The sequence below is a fragment of the Salvelinus fontinalis genome, unplaced genomic scaffold (assembly GCF_029448725.1).
Source record: "Salvelinus fontinalis isolate EN_2023a unplaced genomic scaffold, ASM2944872v1 scaffold_0023, whole genome shotgun sequence".
In the NCBI taxonomy this organism is placed as follows: Eukaryota; Metazoa; Chordata; class Actinopteri; order Salmoniformes; family Salmonidae; genus Salvelinus; species Salvelinus fontinalis.
In genome coordinates, this window is record NW_026600232.1 from 353,064 (window position 1) to 375,563 (window position 22,500).

At 43.2% G+C, this 22,500-nt stretch overlaps 4 protein-coding genes across 7 annotated transcripts in view; 3 read left to right on the top strand and 1 right to left on the bottom strand.

Annotated features, from left to right (window-relative positions):
* The window catches only part of LOC129842193 (oocyte zinc finger protein XlCOF6-like), an 11,199-nt gene extending 4,542 nt beyond the window's left edge, over positions 1-6,657 (bottom strand). The window contains exons 1-4 of one of the 3 annotated variants that reach the window (XM_055910628.1): positions 6,480-6,657; positions 646-848; positions 431-517; positions 170-247 (exon numbers count right to left, since the gene is read on the bottom strand). In XM_055910628.1, coding sequence (XP_055766603.1) covers positions 170-247; positions 431-517; positions 646-848; positions 6,480-6,483 — 372 coding nt within the window. In that variant the 5' untranslated portion in view covers positions 6,484-6,657. Of the gene's footprint in view, positions 1-169; positions 248-430; positions 518-645; positions 849-1,874; positions 2,242-6,479 lie in introns of those variants that run through there. The other 2 variants (XM_055910629.1, XM_055910630.1) reach the window with 2 other exon arrangements.
* LOC129842197 (gastrula zinc finger protein XlCGF8.2DB-like) lies at positions 6,010-11,910 on the top strand. 2 transcript variants are annotated; one of them, XM_055910639.1, is made up of 4 exons: positions 6,010-6,216; positions 6,783-10,230; positions 11,018-11,259; positions 11,347-11,910. In XM_055910639.1, exon 2 carries the CDS (start codon positions 6,979-6,981, stop codon positions 8,047-8,049), a length of 1,071 nt encoding a protein of 356 aa, XP_055766614.1. In that variant the 5' UTR covers positions 6,010-6,216; positions 6,783-6,978; the 3' UTR covers positions 8,050-10,230; positions 11,018-11,259; positions 11,347-11,910. The 2 variants fall into 2 exon arrangements, with proteins under 2 accessions (XP_055766614.1, XP_055766615.1); XM_055910640.1 differs by having other exon boundaries at positions 11,018-11,226.
* A 294-nt stretch (positions 11,911-12,204) lies between these two features.
* On the top strand, positions 12,205-17,629 carry LOC129842199 (vesicle transport protein SFT2B-like). Its single transcript, XM_055910644.1, has 8 exons — positions 12,205-12,464; positions 12,684-12,773; positions 13,069-13,154; positions 13,394-13,475; positions 13,770-13,805; positions 13,956-14,014; positions 14,540-14,569; positions 15,116-17,629. The coding sequence occupies exons 1-8, from the start codon at positions 12,399-12,401 to the stop codon at positions 15,153-15,155; spliced, it is 489 nt and encodes a 162-aa protein (XP_055766619.1). The 5' UTR covers positions 12,205-12,398; the 3' UTR covers positions 15,156-17,629.
* A 2,376-nt stretch (positions 17,630-20,005) lies between these two features.
* Positions 20,006-22,500, top strand: part of LOC129842200 (T-box transcription factor TBX19-like) — a 7,631-nt gene continuing 5,136 nt past the window's right edge. Inside the window, exons 1-2 of the mRNA XM_055910645.1 lie at positions 20,006-20,489; positions 22,097-22,361. Coding sequence (XP_055766620.1) covers positions 20,260-20,489; positions 22,097-22,361 — 495 coding nt within the window. The 5' untranslated portion in view covers positions 20,006-20,259. The remainder of the gene's footprint in view (positions 20,490-22,096; positions 22,362-22,500) is intronic.

Here is a 22,500-nt window from a genome sequence, read left to right on the forward strand (position 1 = left end):
GAGAGAGAGATAGTAGATAGAGAGATAGTAGAGAGAGAGATAGTAGAGAGAGAGATAGTAGAGAGAGAGATAGTAGAGAGAACAATTTTTCACTGAACTCAGAGTTAGTACAGTGCTGTCACTTGCTCTGCTGCATGTTACTCAAGTGAAGAAAGATTCATTTTCTTACAGCCCATCGATCTCCTGGACTCCTCCGGGTGTACGCCATGAGCCTGGCTTTGGCATCCTCAAAGGCCTTGTCACTGGACTGTAAAAACAACAGACACATACCTTAGTGTGTGTCAGGGCCAAACGCCTCCCTCTCAGCACTCAGAAAAGGTGTGTCCCCATTCTGGCACTTGGTTCCCTCCCTTTACTCCACCCTATCACTCTATACATTCAGCAAAAGGCAGGCTGTAAAAATCCAGTTCCCATGAGCCCTCTCACTCACCTTTGTCAGACAGATGGACTGGATCCTGTCCAGGTGAGTCTGGATGAGTTCTGGGGCGACATCCTCGACTATCCACTCCTGGGACATCTGCAAGACGGACCGATCAGGAGGTCCGTTTAAAATGACAACACTGTGCAACACTTTACAACAGAGGTGAACTTCTGATTTGCAGCACATGGAAAATACTGTGTAGGTTAATGCTGGAAGAAACACACCTTTGCTCTGAGGCCCAGAAGCAGTAATGCTCTCTGCCTGTCAGTCAGTAGTTCTGGAACGGTCTCTGTGACCAAACACACAAAGTCCTCCAGCTTCCCATAATGCTCCAAACTCCGCCGCCCCACCACCTGCCACATGACCGCAGACATCAGACGCAGCGGGGGCACCAGGAGTCTCAGAGAAGAGAGAGGGAGGGGGCCATCTGTGGGGAAGGAGGGGGAGGTAAGTATAGACAGGCAGGCTACACAAAGCACACATTTGCCCTGTTTGAATACTTCTGGAGTGTCCACCCTGAGATTGAAATTTTAGGCGTTTGATCCCCAACTAAGTCACACCAAAGACTGTAAAAATGGGACCAGATGCATCTCTGCTTGGCACTCAGCAATGGATTGGGGGTAAAGACCTGCGATAGACTAATGTCCTCTCCAAAGGGAGTACACATCAAGCTGCCTCACACATCAGAAAACAGGAAATAGACTCATGCAAGGCTACTTACTTACTTTATAGTACAGCAGTGCTTACTTTAAAGAAGGGTGGACGTTAGGGGAGATGCAAGTGTTCAAACAATACAAATTAAACCATATACAAGAATCACACCACTGGTCATCACTGTGAATAGTGCTAGTCCAGGGCATTAGAGGGATGCACTAACACCCTGGACCAGAGATACACTGTGAGCTGTGCTGGCCAACACAGGAGGTTGGTGGCCCCTTAATTGAGGAGAACGGGCTCGTGGTAATGGCTGGAGCGGAATCAGTGGAATCGTATGAAATACCTCAAACACATGGTTTTAATGTGTTTGATGCCCTTCCATTTCCTCCGTTCCAGCCATTATTATAAGCCGTCCCCCCCTCAGCAGCCTCCACTGCTGGCCAAGTATGAGTAACTGCATACATTGATTGTCTGAAAGTAGGCGTTGCGAAATAAGTGTGAGGATCAACAAAAGTGGATAAGGAAAAATAACAGCTAATTGGGCAGTTGCCACTCAATGTCATTTTGCACTTTTAGCTAAACTGGTTAGGATAAATACCGTGGCAGGTTAGGATCATTACCGTGGCAGGTTACGACAACTACCGTGGCAGGTTAGGACAAATAACGTGGTAGGTTAGGATAAATACCTTGGCAGGTTAGGATAATTACCGTGGCAGGTTAGGACAAATACCGTGGCAGGTTAGAACAAATACCGTGGCAGGTTAGGACAAATACCGTGGCAGGTTAGGACAAATACCGTGGCAGGTTAGGACAATTACCGTGGCAGGTTAGGATAATTAACGTGGCAGATGTGGATGCTGAGTTCGAACCAAGCAGCGCGTCGAGCAAAGTTGGTGAAGATAAATGTCCTGAATGGAGAAAATAAAGTCTGTCGGTCCTGTTGTTTTTTGATAAAGTGCAAATACGTCTGCATGTGAAGCTTGGTTATGTAAGATACTTTCGTCCCCAAACCACTGCTGTGTAAGAATTGTAAATTATTTGGCCATGTTTCAAGTGTGTGCCGGAAGAACCGCCCTCCCAGGTTCCCCTTGAGCCTGTGTAGGGATCAGATCTGTTTTTATTTTTAACAGGGGATCAGATCTGATTGGACGGGGGTCCTGTTTTACATCCCGCACAGTAGGTGGCGGGATGCACATTCAATTGTGCGATCGCCAAAATAACGTAGAAGAAGACTTCCTTTACAACAGCTCTGCGCCATTCCGCGAAGCGCAAGAAATATGAACACAGAACAATCAGACAGATATTTCACCGGATGTATAAATGTGAAGCATTCGCTTGGTGTTTCCACTCACTACCAAATATGGATGTGCGAGAAGATGTAACGAAATGGATTTCGGCCGACATTCTGCTAATTTTCTCACTTTATGAAACATTTGATTGCAATACGGTTTTCTGTTCCCAAAACTAAAATATGTTATGAACAGAGTGGACCAAGTTTATACTTTACCCTTTGCTAAAGTTTTAAAAAATCACGTTGTTTAGAAGGAGTGCAAAGGCGAATTGAGTTATTGCACACGCGCATTTCAAAGTAGGCGTTCCCTAACGGAAATATGCAGATGTTGGCTAGAACGCGCCAATAAGATTTCGCTAGCTCGTGCTTGGCTCTGCCCACTATGACTAATTTGTTGCCATTAGAAACGACAGGCTGTGGTCTTGGTAAAAAATACACATATATATATATATTTGTCCACCTTTTAATTAACTAGGCAAGTCAGTTAAGAACAAATTCTTATTTACAATGACAGCCTACCCCGGCCAAACCCGGACGCTGGGCCAATTGTACGCCGCCCTATGGGACTCCCAATTACGGCCGGATGTGATACAGCCTGGATTCGAACCAGTGCCTTAGACCGCTGCGCCACTCAGGACCCCAGGTAGGAATGCCCTGACTTCTGCAGAGGACATATGGCTGTATATCGCTGTAAATGGCCAATGCAGACGTCGGATTGACCATGCAGAGTTTAGCTAAAACGAGGTCCCCAGTCGGCCTCTCGGGGGAGGAGAAGATGGAACTAATTGAGTTACAAAATAAACTGGATAATATATATAGATTAAAAGCAGAAGGAGCCTTTTATTAGATATAGGAAAAAATGGATTGAGGAGGGAGAACAGAATTCCTCCTATTTCTTTAGACTTGAGAAATTTCACTCTAAAAATAACACTATCCATAAATTAAACATTGATGGTGTTATTACAGATTACCAAAATGAATTGCTAAATACTGTAGCAATTTTTAAAGAAAATTGTATAGCTCTACGTACTGTCAGGAATCCACAGATATGTTTTTTAAGTCACTGAATAATGTTCACTCTATCAGTGATATAGAATCTAAACAGTGTGATGAACCCATCAAAGTTGAAGAGATTATAGAGTCTATCAAACATCTAAAGAACAATAAATCACCAGGTGTTTATGGAATTACATCAGAATTTTACAAATTATTTTCTGAACAAATAGCTCCCTTCCTATTTGAAGTCTTTTTCGAGAGTATTAAAAACAATGTTCTCCCTTCTACAATGAGTCAGGGGTTAATAACACTGATACCTAAGTCTAAAAAATAAGTGCTGCTCATCGATAACTGGCGTCCAATTTGTCTTCTTAATAATGACTATAAGATATTAGCCTTACTACATGCAAAAATAATTAAAGTCCTGGATGCAATCATTGATGAAACACAGTCTGGCTTCATGAGGAACAGACATATTTCTAAAAATGTCAGACTAGTATTAGACATACTTGACTACTCAGACCTAATAACTGAGGATAGCTTCATATTATTTTTAGATTTTTATAAAGCATTTGAGACAGTAGAGCATCAGTTTCTCTTCCACTCCCTTGAAAGACTTGGCTTTGGGGATTTTTTCTGTAAGGCTATTAAGACTCTCTATGGAAATGGTAACAGCTCTATCAAACTGAAACATGGCACCTCACCTAGATTTGAGTTAAAGAGAGGAATTAGGCAAGGTTGTCCTATCTCCCCGTACCTGTTTTTATTAATCACCCAACTTCTTGCAAATTCTTTAAAGAATAGTCCTGTACAAGGTATTTCCATAGCTGGTAAAGAAATTATTATAAGCCAGCTGGCTGATGATACTACACTTTTTCTGAAAGACGCTAACCAAATTCCCATATCGATCAATGTGATACAATCCTTTTCCAAAGCGTCTGGTCTATACCTTAACATTAATAAATGTGAACTCATAGCTGTCAAATATTGTGTGACACCTTCATATTATGGTATTCCAGTAAAAGAAGAACATACATATTTAGGCATAACCATTACAAAGGATCAGAAGTCTAGATGCTTACTAAATTGTAACCCTCTTATTAAAAATACCCAGAAGAAGCGAAATCAATGGCTACAGAGGGACTTATCTTTAAAAGGTAGAGTCCTAATAACCAAGGCCGAAGGTATCTCTAGACTAACATATGGCGCTCTATCTTTATATCTTGACAGTAAAATAAGCAAGGAGATAAACCAGATGCTTTTCAACTTTCTTTTGGAGAAACCGTACCCATTACATTAGGAAAACTGTTGTAATGAACACTTATGAGAATGGTGGACTGAATTTTCTGGACTTTACTACCTTAAATAATACTTTTAAGATCAATTGGATAATACAATTCTTAAGAAGACCCACTTCTATCTGGAATTTTATTCCTCATCATGTCTTCTCTACTTTTGGTGGCCTTAACTTCATGTTGTTTTGCAATTATAATATTGACAACATTTCAGTGAAACTTTCTGCTTTTCATCGGCAGGTTTTCTTGTCATGGTCCTTAATTTATAAACACAATTTTTCTCCACACAGATATTATATATGGAATAATCAGGATATATTGTATAAAAATACTTCTTTGTTTTTAGAATATTGGTTCTGAAATAATATCCTATTGGTGAGCCAACTGGTAAATGCAGAGGGTCTTTTACTCAGTTATAGGGAATTCTTATCACTTTACAAGGTCCCTGTAACACCTAAAGATTTTGCAATTGTTTTAGACGCCATTCCCTCAGGTGTTGCTCTGTTATTCAGGAACGTGTCAAGACCTGACCCTCAGAGCCTACCTTCTATTGACCCTGTTGACTCGTCAGTAGGAAAGATTTGTTTCTCTTTTGGTCCATTCAACAACAGAGCGATACGAACCTTGTTTCAGCAGGATGTTGTATCTATACGTTATGTCATGCCTTATTGGAATGGATTTATTGATAATATCTGTTGGAAAAAAGTTTGGATGTTGCCACACACATACCTACTTGTTAACAAAATTAAGGAAGTTTCCTTTAAAATGATTCATAAATATTATCCTGCCAACCACTATTTGAAGAAGTTTAAGGAAAACATCAACTCAAATTGCTCCTTTTGTAATGACCACCCAGAAACAGTGTTGCATCTTTTTTGGCATTGTATACATGTAAGAAAACTGTGGCAAGACATCAGTAGATTTATAATTGAACACATTTATGAAGATTTTACACTATTGTGGAGAGATGTACTGCTTGGATTCTTTACATAAGATAAAAATAAGCTGAAACATTTTTATGTAATTAATGTCATTATTCTTTTGTCCAAATTTCATATACACAAATGTAAATTTACGAACAAAAAACACATTTTCCTACCCTACAAAAAGAAATTGAACTGTATTTTAAGACAGTTATATACTCTACTAACAAAAAAGCTGTTAGAATTGTAAGTGTATGTATGTCCCTTAAGGTCCTTGTGTAATTGTAATGTGATATTGTACCCCCTAGCTCGATTGTCCATTATATATAATCTATATATACTTGTGTTCCCTTATTTACTTTCTGTATTGATTTGTTGTTATTAAAAAATATATATATATTTTTTTTTATTTATGAAATAAAAAAAACGCTACAAGGAAGCAGCCACGCAAAACGGTCTTGAGTGGCAACCATTCTGCCCAATTAGCTGTTAGATTAACGCTTTTGTTGATCCTCCCACTTATTTCGCAACGCCCACTTTCTGACACGCTCAATGTATGCAGTTACCCATGACTCCTAGCAGGCAAACTTGGTGCATAGGCCACAGCACCACCCGAGTGATACTACCAAGCAAGTACGTATGAGTATATTTTACAGTTAATCCCACATTTCGCAGGAGATGCACTGAAACTGAGTGTGCAATTTTAGCTAGGCTATAATATTTGATACCTAGACTAGAGAAAATAACTCATGTCAGCGGAAGCTAACTTTAGCTAGATAACTAACGTTAGCTAGCTACGTTAAACTACACCCACAACGGCCTGCTTCCACCGACAGCTTGATTAGAAAGAGTAAGTTATATAGCTACCTAGCCACAATCTTTACATTAATGCATACCCATATTGCTTCCCCGTGGAAATGTTATATGCCGTCTTTTAGTCGTATCTTACAAATGTTGATTGAAGAGGCAAGGCTAGCTGCTCGGTTCCTCGTAAACTTTTGATGAACCGGAAGTTGATAGAGCAGCAGATAGCCAGCGTGCGTTCTGCGACTCACAACAACAACAAAGCTGATGGATTTTGATAATCAACCAAATTAGGCAAGTAGCTAGCTAACTGGCTAAACATTTGCCTACTTTTGTCTTTTATCAACCTACGAACTAGCTAACCTTGTTTTTCTTATTTTATTTTTTACATCAAGACCGTGACTACATGGTATTTGGTGAGAAGATCCTATCAGATCTTGTCCACCACACCACCAGCTGGAGAGCCTTACCTGGGACAACACATCAGAATCCTAGAATCTCCCCCTTCACTTTGGCCCAAAAGTGGTCCTCCTTTTGACCGAATCATCAAAAGATTCCTTTCAAGTGCTACAGGAGGATACTCCAGAGACAATGGTTGATATAGAGAGGGACAATCAACACACAGATATACTGCAGGTGCAAATAAAACAGGAGGATGGAGAAGAGCCTCACGATACAGAGGACCGTCTCAAGAGTTCTAATACCGGAGAACAGAAGCCTTGTCACATCTGCCCTGATTGTGGTAAAAGTTATACCCGTTCGGATAATCTTAAAACACACCAGAAAATTCATATGACAGAGAGGCCGTACCTCTGCTCTGAGTGTGGTAAAGGTTTTACCCGCACAGATCATCTGAAATCACACCTGAAAACACATGAAAGAAAGAAGAAGAAACTTAAACACCCCTGTACTGATTGTGTGAAAGGCTTTGTCCATTTGGAGCAGCTTGAAAAACATCTGGAAAAAAATCACCTTACACACAAGGAAAAGAAACCTCACGGCTGTCCAAGGTGTGACGAGAGCTTTTCTGACCTGGAAGAACTAACAACACACTTGCCAGTACATACTGAAGAGCTGGCCCTCTACTGCTCTGACTGCGGTAAGCGGTTCTTACACAAAGGAAAATTTGAAAGACACCAGAGAGTACACAGTGGACAAATGCCATACATATGCACCCACTGTGGGGAGGGTTTTACACAGGCACATAGTTTGAAACATCACCAGCGAATACACACTGGAGAGAAACCCTACCTCTGCAACGAGTGTGGGGAGAGCTTCAGACACGATGCAACGTACAGGAGACACAAGCGCAAACACGAGCTACCACTCTCTGAAAAGAAAGCCTATCCTTGCTCAGTATGTGGGAAGACTTTTACCCGCTCCGATGGAGTGATGAGGCACCTGAGGAGGTTCCATTACGGAGAGAGAGCTCTCCAGTGCTCCTGCTGCGACAAACGTTTCTTTCAACAGGACACACTAACCACACACATGAGAATTCACACTGGAGAGAAACCGTACAGTTGCTCTGACTGTGGGAGAAGCTTCTCACAAGATGGCGACCGAAAGAAACACCAGAAGAGGCACCACACTGGAGAGGGCACTTCACCTCTGACCCTCCATGTGGACGGCACAGAGACACACACACACTGTAACAGACAGTAACAGGCAGACTCAAGACACAAAAACAGGCCAGTGGGTAAACCAGGTTGCAATGAAGTTATTCTGACAGCTTTGGCTTTATTTTTTGTGTTTATATGTGTGTGTGATAGCATGTATTTCTCTCTCTCGTTTAATTAGAGTTCATTGGCAAGGCTAATTTTAGCCCAACTTCTCACTGTTTGTAAGATGTCTACTGCTCATTGCAGCTACTTAAATGATCATCGCCCACTCCATTAATCTATTACCCCGCTATTCATCCCCCCACTCCGTTACTCTGTTACCCCTCTATTCATCCCCCCACTCCGTTACTGTTACCCCTCTATTCATCCCCCCACTCCAATACTCTGTTACCCCTCTATTCATCCCCCCACTCCATTACTCTGTTACCCCTCTATTCATCCCCCCACTCGATTACTCTGTTACCCCTCTATTCATCCCCCCACTCCGTTACTCTGTTACCCCTCTATTCATCCCCCCACTCCATTACTCTGTTACCCCTCTATTCATCCCCCCACTCCGTTACTCTGTTACCCCTCCATTCATCCCCCCACTCCATTACTCTGTTACCCCTCTATTCGTCCCCCCCACTCCGTTACTCCTCTATTCGTCCACCTCTACCACCTTTCTATTCACCCTTTCTTCATTGGTCTCCCCATTCTCCTTCTCTCTACCCAAATGAATAGGAGCTTAGAGAAAAAAACAATATGTTTTTGTGGATTCATTTCTATATCTCTAAGCTCTCCCCTTTCCCTGCACCTCCCCCTGTCAGCCCCACCTTAACCAGATTACAGAGGATTCTCTGCTATTAACACGCTGTTGGGACTGTGGCCTAGCAGTGTATTGTGGTGTCCAGCTTAGCCACACACATCAAACAGATGATACAGTATGAGAGAGAGAGAACTACCTCACCACTGATCTGGGTAGAGGGAAACAGGCAGAGATGTGATCGGACATAGGCGCAGCAGCAAATCCTTCTTCTATAGCCTCCATCTTCTAGCCTTAGCCTATCTATACTCCTCTCTACCTCAACCCAGCCCTCTGTTCCAGCCCTGCCTCAACCCAGCCCTCTGTCCCAGCCCTGCCTCAACCCAGCCGTGCCTCAACCCAGCCCTCTGTTCCAGCCCTGCCTCAACCCAGCCCTCTGTTCCAGCCCTGCCTCAACCCAGCCCTCTGTCCCAGCCCTCTGTCCCAGCCCTGCCTCAACCCAGCCCTCTGTCCCAGCCCTGCCTCAACCCAGCCCTCTGTCCCAGCCCTGCCTCAACCCAGCCCTCTGTCCCAGCCCTGCCTCAACCCAGCCGTGCCTCAACCCAGCCCTCTGTTCCAGCCCTGCCTCAACCCAGCCCTCTGTCCCAGCCCTGCCTCAACCCAGCCCTCTGTTCCAGCCCTGCCTCAACCCAGCCCTCTGTCCCAGCCCTGCCTCAACCCAGCCCTCTGTCCCAGCCGTGCCTCAACCCAGCCATGCCTCAACCCAGCCCTCTGTCCCAGCCGTGCCTCAACCCAGTCCTCTGTCCCAGCCCTGCAACAACACAATCCTCTGTCCCAGCCGTGCCTCAACCCAGCCCTCTGTCCCAGCCCTGCCTCAACACAACCCTCTGACCCAGCCTCTATTCTACTTCAGCCCTCCTCCGGTACTCCCTGGATCCTGAGTGAGCCTCCACTCCCCCCTGCCCCCCATGGCAGGTATCATGGACCCTGAAGATACAGTTGTAACAGAACCCCAAGGATGAGGATATCATGGAACTTGAGGATAGAATCGTAATGGAACCTTTTATAGAATCGTAATGGAACCTGAGGATAGAATTGGAACAGAACTGGAGGATAGAATTCTAATGGAACCTGAGGATAGAATTGGAACAGAACTGGAGGATAGAATTCTAATGGAACCTGAGGATAGAATCGGAACAGAACTGGAGGATAGTGTTAATTTATCCAGAAGGTTCTGATGCTGAGGAGCCAGATGGGATTCTCTTTCAGCCAGAGGAGCAACAAGAGGGAGATGATGATGATGAGGAGGATGATGATAACATCTTTGCCACATGGATGGGCGGCTACAAGAAAGCAGCAGAACAGGAGGACAAGGATAAAGAGGTGGAGAAAAGAGAGGCAGTGATAGAGAAGAGGAAGAACAGCTTCGAACGACAAGCTCCACCACGGGCAGACCGGCGGCAATCACTACCCCGTCCAGTGAGTCTGTGTACATGTGAGATGCTGTTGTAGAGGAATCTGCTTTGTCTTTGGGAGTTGTATACACAGACCAGTAGGAGGGAGTTTTGAGGGGGAGGGTCAAAGCTAGGGCTGCTGGGTTTGACCGCTGACACTCAAGATAACAGTCAGTCCATCCGCCAGGATCCCTTACCACACACGACCCAGCACAGGGCTCTTTAGCTCCTAGCCTGAACCCCAAAGTACAGGTAGATAACTGTGTCTTCTTTCTCACACTCAGTGTTATAGGAATTTCCAGGAGAACAAACAGGAGAGCAGTCGTAGGGTAAAGTCAATCAAAAATCGTTCCGGTTTATTACAAGTTGCAACAGGGAGACACCACCTAGCACAGAAGCAGAGGAAATGTCTAATTGACCTCTTGGAGACGGGCCCTTTTTATATCCCTATCAGACAGCAACAAATGTTCTGGAAACAGCAGCTAGAGAGATTTGATGGAAGTCAAAACAAAAAGGCAGTGACTGTCAGCCAGAGAAATAAAAGTTGTTACATTGTTTTGTTGTGCCTTAGCTACAGCCAGGGGACAGGGACTAATGGGATTATAATAGGCTACAGAGCAGGAGCATAAGTCATTTACACACCAGAGGGGGGGGGGGGGGGGGGGGGGTGTATACTTGAGTTCCTTGTGTTGGGAATTCTGATTAATTTACGGAATTATCTGTCACTCAACTCCCCCTTAATCTCTCTCTGTTTTTCTTTCCTCTCTCGTGCACCTTTTCTCTCTCTGTCTCTGTGTTTGTTTCTCTGTCAGGCTCAACTCACAGCGATGATGTAGTTGTCTCGTCTCCACACCACTACTAGGGCCACGTCACCCGCCAGGCCAAACTCCCGGCAATGCATCTCATCCACTGACCATCCTGGCTGCCCGATACCAGCCAATACGGAGCGACAATCCTCCATGATTCCATCCACCATTCCAGATTAAAATGCAAACGCGGTTCCGCAGGCAGAACGTCTCCGGTACGCTGCGTTGTGTGTGTGTGTGATGGCCAGGTGGGAGTCTTTCTGAGAACACTACTTTAGTCTCATTCCGTTCAATGAACACTTTGTTAAAAGTAAATCTGTGTGTTTGTGTTGCAGCGCGACGTCGATCGTGTTTGTCTCATCTGCCATGATGACCTGCACAGAGGAGGGAGTGGAATCAGGGAGCTGCACTGCTCTCATATCTTCCACAGCCAAGTAAGAGCAGCTTGAAAACACACACACCCACTGTTTCTCTCTCCCTAAAGTGTATATAGGAGTGGCTGTGGAGGAAGCAGGCGTGTTGTGTGCAGGTGGTGCTCTTGCCAGAACCACTCTACTGGAGCTCCACTCGGGTCAAAGTACCCTGAGAACCACGTAGAACAGCCTAGAACTGGACAGAACCACCTAGAACTGGACCTAACCTCTCACAACTGCATATAGCTGGAAAGTTCTGCCTAGACAGAACTACACCGAACCGGAAAGAACTACCCAGAACTGACGAGAACCAGTGAAGAACTGCAGAAAAACACTCAGAACTGCCTAGCGTTGTAATGAACCGTGCAGAACTGCTTAGATACGGACAGAACTTATCCCTTAAGTCTCTGAATCTAGAGTGCTGTGCTGAGAGAGAGAGAGAGACCTCTGTATTCCCCCAAATCCCAATAATCCAGTATCTTTTAATATTGTTTGTGTGATAGTGTATGAGTGAAATGTATGGATGTTTTTCCAAAGGTTTACTTATAAGAATCGATTCAACGTGTTTATTTCAAGATTTTCTTTGTTTAGTCAAATAAGGGCATTTACATTTTTACATTGTATCCCATCTACGTCTTTGTTTCCCCCTAGTCATTGAATAAAATACTTGGTTGTTCAAATTGTAAAATGCATATTAAGTTGTATCGTCTTTATTACTGTGTACTCCTGTGAAGGTTTCCACCACAAATATAAGGCTCTGCTGCCTCCTTTTCTTATTGTGGTACTGCAGTTAGCCCCGGCACGCCTCGTCTCCGTGGTTACACAGTGGCGGAAGTTATCGCAATCCACCTGTTGCACTTCGAACAGGAAAAATAGCTCGACAAATCGATATTTGGCGTTCTTAAAAACTAAGCCAATCGAAGCCTCGGGAAAGTTCTAGAACTACTAGCTACATTCTATTCGTGTCAACTTTAATGGACAAACTAAAGAAAGTTTTGAGTGGCCAAGATGGCAACAATGATGACGGCGACATATTGCAAGTAGGTAGCTAGCTAATGTACGTAACGTTAGTTAGCTAATATGTTGTTTACCCTAAATAATATCTAAGTAAGTTTGGTTTTATCGCTAAGCCGTTTGCAAAGCATGCTTTATCTACGTTACGAGTACAGTAACGTTAGCTAGAAACACTTGGCTGGCTAGGTCAATGATGTCCATGTTTTCTAGCTATGTTGTTTATAAATGGTGCGGTGTTGAAACAGGCGGCGAACCAAGCCTCCACCCTGGGCTGGGGCACGCGCATGAAGGGCTTTATCGCATGTTTCGTGCTCGGGGTCTTGTGTTCCATTCTGGTGAGTCGTCATCTCTCCCATCATTTCAGCATTGCTCTGACTGTCAATGATGTGTGCCACTGTCAGTTGTGTTTCCCAAACCTCTCAGTAAGCCAGTACACATATATATGTGTTTATTCCAGAAAGTATGGGGGGGTTGATCTCGGAGAAATTAAAATCTGTGCATAGAGGTCTAGACACTAAGGGTAAGTTGATAGTGTATACAGTAGAATAGGAGTCATTTGGAACCATTTGATAGTGTCTACAGTAGAATAGGGGCCGACGCTAAATTGTTCATCCTTTCAACTGGTGGCAGGGAACATGCTTGCTGTGGATTCCAAGGGTTGGTCTGATTCTGTTTGCCGTGCTGTACACACTCGGCAATGTTGCCTCTCTGTGCAGGTGAGTAGAGCGTTGTTGAGTGTTAGTGGGTGTATGTGTGGCTTATGTGGGCATTTACAAAACGGTTAGGCCTATTTTCAGATTTTAAGGTATCCCTGGGACCCTCCCCAGATCAAAGCTGACATTGTCCCTGTCCAGTTTAACACCTAAGGTGCACATGATACAGCAATCACATTTGTAGTGCATTTGAACATTACTACAATAAAGTAAGTTTAGTAAAATAATGTGTGTATTCTCAGCACAATGTTCCTGATGGGACCCCTTAATCAGCTGAAGAGGATGTGTGCCAAAGAAAGAGCACTGGCCACAGCTATCATGCTGGTGAGACCACACAACACACACAAACCCATGTTTGTTTTACTATCCTTGTGGGGACCAGAACACATATGCCCTTTCAAAATGCTCTTTTCCATAACCCTAACTCCTAATTGTAACCCCTAAGCCTTAAATATATATTTTTCTTGTGGGGACCAACAAACTGGCCCACGTGTCAAAATGTTCCTTGTTTTACTATGCTTGTGAGGACTTCTGGTCCCCACAAGGATAGTAAAACCCCCCCAAAAAACACAGTTTTTCTGTTCATCAATTACATGCTGATTGTCTCTCTCCTCACAGACCTGTCTGGTGCTAACTATGTGTTCTGCTTTCTGGGTGAGTATAACACGCACATGATACATATCCTGCACCTGTTGTGTTATCAAATACCTGCAGGCCTTTTTAGCTAGTACGTTACTCATTTAAACTTTGTCTTACATTGTTCTACCTCAAAGTATATCTGAGTGCTTCTCTTTCTCTCTACAGTGGAAGAATAATGGTCTAGCCTTACTCTTCTGTATTCTACAGTTTCTGGCCTTCGCTTGGTGAGTGGCTCACACACACGTGCTTGAGTAATCTCCTTCCTTTAGTGTGTGTTTGTGTGGTATTACATCTCTGCAGTCTGAGTGACACACACACACGCCCAGAGTTGTTCTGTGCTGAGGGCTTTTTGGCAGGCAGCTCAATGCCAGGTCCTTATTTGTAACTGAAAACAGAGTAATTATGGCCATAGCTTTTAGCCTGGCTAATCACACACGACTAATGCAGCTAGCTTTGTTCTCTCAAGCACCTCCTTCACAAAGACAGGAGATGCATACACACACACTCTCTCTCTCGCTCTCTCTTGCCCACATACATACACACACAGGGATACACACAGATGTGCAATTAGTTTACAGACATACATAAACACCATTAAAATAACTTACACTGTGACACAACAAACACTCATGCATAAACTCTGTTTTCACAGACTCTCTGCCACTGACACACTTCAGATAAAGACCTTATACAGCCCTTTGCTGTGTGTGATGAATGACGCTGACTTATACTACACTTCTGTGTTTCAGGTATGGCCTGTCCTACATTCCATTCGCAAGGTGAGTGTTGGTTTACAGTAACTGCCGGTCCACCTCTGTCCGTAGCCTTAACTGCCGGTCCACCTCTGTCCGTAGCCTTAACTGCCGGTCCACCTCTGCCCGTAGCCTTAACTGCCGGTCCACCTCTGCCCGTAGCCTTAACTGCCGGTCCACCTCTGCCCGTAGCCTTAACTGCCGGTCCACCTCTGCCCGTAGCCTTAACTGCCGGTCCACCTCTGCCCGTAGCCTTAACTGCCGGTCCACCTCTGCCCGTAGCCTTAACTGCCGGTCCACCTCTGCCCGTAGCCTTAACTGCCGGTCCACCTCTGTCCGTAGCCTTAACTGCCGGTCCACCTCTTCCCGTAGCCTAAACTGCCGGTCCACCTCTGTCCGTAGCCTTTACTGTCGGTCCACCCCTGTCCGTAGCCTTAAGCCCTATTCACAGTATTACATCATCCCTTCCCATTCAGTGATAGTTCAGTCCTAAAGCAAAGTCTTTGAAGTTTTTGAAACTTGACTTTGGAGTGTTTATTCTTTTACTAATTATTATTGTTTGTTTGTTCACAGGGATGCCGTGATAAAGGCCTTCTCTGTCTGTCTGAAGTGAGGCTGCAAACCTCCCTTTCTCTCCCTCTGAGGGGTTATGATGTGTGTGTGTTTGGGGGTTGGCTAAAGCCCTCAACTCTCTGGCAAACACACAGACGCCAGACAGGTGTGCTGGACTGGTGCCCACTGAGTAAACACTCGTCAGCGAATGCTTTCCGGAGCAGAAGTGTACCTGAGGTATGATGTTGTGTAGAGGAATCTGTTTGTGAGGGATGCCTTATCTTATCTGTGTGTGGTGTGGTGTCTGTGTCCCTTTAAGGTCGGTGTATATGTGCATTTTGTGTGTTTTTCTACATGGTGAGTCCAGCTCCTCTTAATTTACTGTGGGGGGAGGGTCAATGCACCACCTCTGTCATTTCTCTAACTGTAAATCAAACCAGACCAAAACTATTCAGATCTATATTTAGGTGCCAACATGGTGTGTCTTCACTAGTTATTTGTACTGTAGGTGTTTATTTACATGTGTTCACAATGTACAGCTGACTACTGATAATTTCACCGGCTCAGGTCTGGAAATCTGTACAGTCAGATGACTTTTTGCACCTAATCCCAAGTGCACTTACCAGGAGTCTGAATATAAGGGCCTGCTGTTAAACGTTCTTCTAGCTGGATAGATATACAGTTGAAGTCGGAAGTTTACATACACTTAGGTTGGAGTCATTAAAACTTGTTTTTCAACCTCTCCACAAATTTCTTGTTAACAAACTATAGTTTTGGCAAGTCAGTTGTGTCATGCACAAAGTAGATGTCCTAAGTAATTTTTCCAACAATTGTTTACAGACAGATTATTTCACTTATAATTCACTGTATCACAATTCCAGTGGGTCAGACATTTACATACACTAAGTTGACTGTACCTTTAAACAGCTTGGAAAATTCCAGAAAATTATGTCATGGCTGTAGAAGCTTCTGATAGGCTAATTGACATCATTTGAGTCAATTGGGGGTGTGGATGTATTTCAAGGCATACCTTCAAACTGCCTCTTTGCTTGACATCATGGGAAAATCAAAAGAAATCAGCCAAGACCTCAGAAAAAAAATTGTAGACCTCCACAAGTCTGGTTCATCCTTGGGAGCAATTTCCAAACGCTTGAAGGTACCACGTTCATCTGTACAAACAATAGTACGCAATTATAAACACCATGGGACCACGCAGCTGTCATACCGCTTAGGAAGGAGATGCTTTCTGTCTCCTAGAGATGAATGTACTTTGGTGCGAAAAGTGCAAATCAATCCCAGAACAACAGCAAAGGACCTTGTGAAGATGCTGGAGGAAACGGGTACAAAAGTATCTATATCCACAGTAAAACGAGTCCTATATCGACATAACCTGAAAGGCTGCTCAGCAAGGAAGAAGCCACTGGTCCAAAACCGCATAAAAAAGCCAGACTACATGTGGACAAAGACTGTACTTTTTGGACAAATGTCCTCTGGTCTGATGAAACAAAAATAGAACTGTTTGGCCACAATAACCATCGTTATGTTTGAAGGAAAAAGGGGGAGGCTTGCAAGCCGAAGAACACCATCCCAAACGTGAATCACGGGGGTTGCAGCATCATGTTGTGGGGTGTTTTGATGGAGGATGGACTGGTGCACTTCACAAAATAGATGGCGTCATCAGGGAGGAAAATGATGTGGATATATTGAAGCAACATCTCAAGACATCAGTCAGGAAGTTAAAGCTTGGTCGCAAATGGACAATGACCTCAAGCATACTTCCAAAGTTGTGGCAAAATGGCTTAAGGACAACAAGTCATAGTATTGGAGTGGCCATCACAAAGCCCTGACCTTAATCCCATAGAAAATTTGTGGGCAGAACTGAAAACGCATGTGTGAGCAAGGAGGCCTACAAACCTGACTCAGTTACACCAGCTCTGTCAGGAGGAATGGGCCAACATTCACCCAACTTATTGTGGGAAGCTTGTGGAAGGCTACCTGAAACGTTTGACCCAAGTTAAGCCATTTGAAGGCAATGCTACCAAATACTAATTGAGTATTGGTAAACGTCTGACCCACTGGGAATGTGATGAAATAAATAAAAGCCGAAATAAATCATTCTCTCTACTATTATGCTGACATTTCACATTCTTAAAATAAAATGGTGATACTAACTGACCTAAGACGGAATTTTTACTAGGATTAATTGTCAGGAATTGTGGAAAACTGAGTTGAAATGTATTTGGCTAAGGTGTATGTAAACTTCTGACTTCAACTGTACATGCTGAAAAAAAGAAGGGAAGAACTGCTTCAAGTGCTCATGAATCTTTCACCTTTTATATAAAACATCTGTTTTGTTTTAGTTATTTTAATTTCAACTCCGTTTCCTGTAAACATGTCTAACTGCTGTTTTAACTGTCATGGTTAGTTAGTAGTACTATAGACCATTTTGGTTAGATTTTTTCCACAGGTATTTTGGCTTACATTTCAGTTTTTTTAAATAATTTCTGAGGGATTTTTTTTTTTTTCAATAATAATATATCTCTTGAACTGTTTTAACTCTTTCATGGTTAGTACTATCGCCGTTTTTTGGGCGGAATTAAAATATAAATGCTGGCTTCAGCAGTCACGACCATTACAAAACCCTCTCACTGGGGCAGTGTGACTTTTATGTTAACTTGCAAAAAATAAATGCCTTACTTCACATGATTTGAACCAGGGAATCACTGCTTTTTTAAATATGCATACTGTACTAGTGTAACTCCTCTGAATGGCCTCTGTTTCATAAAACCCTCCCTTTTAGATGGTTGTTTGATCTGCATAAAAACATGTATGATGCTATTAAACACTTGTTTTATAGAATAACACATGTTCTATATTCAGGAAACATTGTTTTAGGACCATGGTTAGTTAGTCTGCTTGTCTAATATGAGCGCAGGTAGTTACAGGTTTGGAAGAAATACTTTTTAAATCACGATTGTTTTTTGTACCATCTGGAAATTCAACACTAATGTTTTAAAGTGTAACGATAATTTAGCGACGTAGGCTAATAATGTATGACTATGAATCATGTTTCATGTGTTCTTGTCCTGTTTCTGTGACACCATCTTACAACAGAAATAAAAATGTTCAAACTATATTGTGGAGTGTTTTAATGTGCGAGAGTGAGAGATTTGTACCACCTGTTTTGCCTTTCTTGGCTTTGTATTTTCTGATGGAGTCTCACCGGGGTCACTGCCACACACACAAACGCATTCCTTGTACAAAAGGTCTGAGGTGTGTATCGTGGGATTATGATTTGGTGCGTTTACCTGTGCTTTGCTTCCCACCTTCTGATATTTGCCTCGCGCTCAGTTAATGACGCTCCTTTATGCGTTTTAAATCAGTAAAGCCCCTAATCTCCGCTCGCCGCCCGCCGCTGATTAAAAAAATATCTCTCCAAACACACACACCGCTGCAGCTGCGAGCTCACAAGGCCGTTCGGTCACACCGCCAGCTCGCGGGGATCGGGTGTCGCTATAGGAGCCCTTCTGGACACTGACCGTTCCGTGTGCTCTTGTTCTTCCCTCCTCGGGTGGGGCACGGAGCTTCCACTGTGCACAAACTAGTTGAATCAACACCAGTTCGAGCTTAGTTCTACCTGGAAAAAGATGATTCTGAGATAATTGTCTTTAAAGTTCCGAACCTTCATTGATTTGAATGGTGTCAGAAATATATATATAGTATTATTTTGAACTTAACATGTCATTGTGGTATTTAGTCTACTGAATAGGTAGAGACCATTTAACCGAACAAGGCAATGTCAATAACTACATGTTGGGGGAAAAATGCGGATACAACCGTATAGTCCCAAACTCTAGATGTTTTTAGACAACACACAGTAGGCTACATTGGTGTAGTCCAATTGGACTGGTCTAGAGGGAAATGTTCTAGGAAGCATTTTACGTTTTCAGTCGTTCATACTATAACAACATAGTTTCCTCTTATATGCTTAAGAGCAGAAACTTGAATTATTATCCGAAAAAATAGCCGTATGAAATTACCTAGGCTATATTTAATTTTCTTCAGAAGCTTTTCTGTCCTTTCGGAAGAGAGGGAGTCTTGTTCAATCCGTGCGCTAAAAGCATGTGATTCCACTCCTTGCCAAGAGCACCGGTAGTTAGACCATTAACCGTAGTCACCGATAATGATTTATAGTTATATACAGGCCCATGACAGCGACGTTTGTCTTTTTGTGGAAGTGTGATCATTTCGAACGGAAAAGCCTGTCAACTTGTCTTCTGGCCTCCTCCGGCATGGTTCTTCGCTGTCCATGGTGCTGAAAGTGTGCCCCTGAAAAGTCATCATGCTGACAAAAGTGGTAAAATAGACGTATGGTATTTCAAGTTGAGAGAGACTGGTATTATAGCCTGAAGACTTAAAGGGTCTGTCCTTAGCCTAGTTGAAACAATAACAAAGCCACATCCTGCCTGTGTTTTGGTAAAAATCTGAGGGATGTGCCTGGGAATTGTAACCACTCTCAAATGCATAGACCAAGCTATCGATGCAAGGACTGATGATCCATTATATACAAGTTGTAGTTTTAAGCATGTTTTCAGGCTATAGGCTACAGTGTTCGTTTACATTTACAATGTTTACAAGCTTAACGTTTGGGTTATGTTGAGGTTTTACAGTTGAACTAAGTTTGAGGCATTTACACGTTATGCTCTTCAAGAATCAATGGGGTATGTAACATTCATTTGTAAGTCCAAAATTAGATGTAGCAACTTCAGATTGACCCTAAGGTCTAGGCTAGCTCATCAAAGAAACTCTCTCTCCCTCCCTCTTCCTCTCTCGCTCTTCCTCTCTCCCTCTGACAAATGACGCTCTATAAATGGTAAATTAGTGAGAGTTGATCACATGACCGGCCGGGCGAACCTGTCTTGTGCTCCGCACCAGTGTCTCATTGATTTTCAACTGCAGTTTATAATCCTCATGGCTAAAACACCCACATGGGAATTCATTTGTTTTGTTTCAATCTAACCGATTCTAACGACGTTTTTTCCCCCATCACCTGCTGAGTGAGATATTTGTGAGTAAGATATTTGTTTTACCTAATTTTAAACTTTCTTTAGAGAAAACATCAGTATTATTTGAGAGGTAGCCTTTAACCTCGTTGAGGTCCCCAAATGAAGGTTGAGGGTTTAGCTGAAGGCAGGGCTGGGGGTGCCCCCTGCCCTGGTCCTGCCAGCCAGTGCTGTATCTCGCGACTGCTAAGCGTGGTGGAGAGCGAGTTGCAAGCGGGGCGCGAGAAGGGGGACCCCACCGAGAAGCAGCTGAAGGTGACGCTCGAGGAAGCGGAACTGTGGCGGAAGTTTAAGGAAGTCACCAATGAGATGATAGTCACCAAGAGCGGTAGGTGAGCTCGAGCTAATTATATTTTTTTACCTTTACCTTTAACTAGTCAGTTAAGAAAAAATATTATTTACAATGACGGCCTACACCAAACCCGGACGACGCTGGGCCAATTGTGCGCCGCCCTATGGGACTCCCAATCACGGCCGGTTGTGATACAGCCTGCATTCTGTAGTGAAGCACTGAAATGCAGTGCCTTAGACAGCTGCGCCACTAGGGAGCCCCAAATAGTGAGATAGACGAGCATTTTTGAATAGTCAAAGATATTTTATTGATCCTCAACCGCAAGAGGACATTTATTGAGGAGATTCGCAGACAAACATACAGACAATACCAAATACAAGTTTAAAAAGTTTGGTCATTTGATCACCCATTATATGTATCCACCCATTGCTAAATTAATTGTATGACCACATGCAGCAGAATTCAATCCTATACAAAAACCTATATTTCTCTGTCACACATATCACTCTAAAACTTCTAACACTTATGTTATATTAGAGGGGTTTGAATCAATTACCCAATTAAGAGACCATTCGATTTCAATTGATAATTCCATTTTCACTTACGCACTTCTTCCAAAACGCATCTTGATCGAATCTTTTAGTTCAGGCCTTTTTTCAACTTCAGCTTTCTATTCGTATATAATCATTACGATTTCATAAGAATTAGATCCAAGCGAAAACTATTAATTACATAGGCCAATCTGTAATTTAAGACCAAGTGCTATTGAATAATATTAGTTATTTAGGAATAGGCAGAAACATTTTTTTCTTATATTTATTAGAGCTGAAAAGTGTAACAGCCTACATTTTAACAAAAGGGTAGCGTGATACATTTTAACAAAAGGGTAGCGTGATACATTTTAACAACCAGAAATATTGAGCTTATGTTAGTTGAGTTTGAGAAAGTTCAAGCCAAATATTGTAAGCCAGAAAATATTTGAAGACAAGGAGAGTCATAAAAGTTCCTTTATCATAATGCCATATAGCCCAAGGCTTATGGCTTATGGCAGAGTTGCAGAGTTATTCAAATTGATTCTGTTTAATTGTATAGTCTCGTGTCTTTCATGTCATTAATTAATATTTGATATGTTTATAGTATATTTGATTCGTCCACAAAACATTAGTTTGGAACACTTTGTTCCAAAAATCTGACTGCAAACCTCGACAAGCTGGTTGTTACTGGCTATATTTATCGCCACATTCTTAAATTAAGAAAGCGTGTTAGTAAAAAAAAAAATCTGCGTTCTATACTTAGCATTGCTCGTAGTGTATCGGACGGTTTAATAGATTTTTACAGCGCGTGGCCACTTTTGTGCTGACCCTCTCATGCTCTGAGGGGCGGCTTGACCAGTCCAGCGCGCGTTGTAGTGGCAGGTCAGCTCACCTGGTGGGTGTCTGTCCATTTACACGTTGGCCACTTCAGAACGTTTTTATTTGGGGAAAACAAAAATTAATTGAATAAAAGTAAAAAGAGTCTGAAAAAAAGTCAAAAAAGTCTGAAACAGTGAGTTTAGAGTTTGTGTGTGTGTGTGTGTGTGTGTGTGTGTGTGTGTGTGTGTGTGTGTGTACGTGTATTAATTTGTGCGTTCCTACTGTGGTGTTCCAGGCGGATGTTTCCGGTGCTGAAAGTGAGTGTATCGGGTCTGGACCCCAACGCCATGTACTCTTTCCTGCTGGACTTCCAGCCAGCTGACAGCCACCGCTGGAAGTACGTTAACGGGGAGTGGGTAACAGCCGGTAAACCGGAACCTGCCGGTAATGGTTGTGTGTACATCCATCCCGACTCACCCAACTTCGGAGCCCACTGGATGAAGGCACCTGTCTCATTCAGCAAGGTCAAACTCACCAACAAGCTCAACGGAGGTGGACAGGTAGAGCATACACACACACACACACACACACACACACACACACACACACACACACACACACACACACACACACACACACACACACACACACACACACACACACACACACACACACACACACACACACACACACACACAC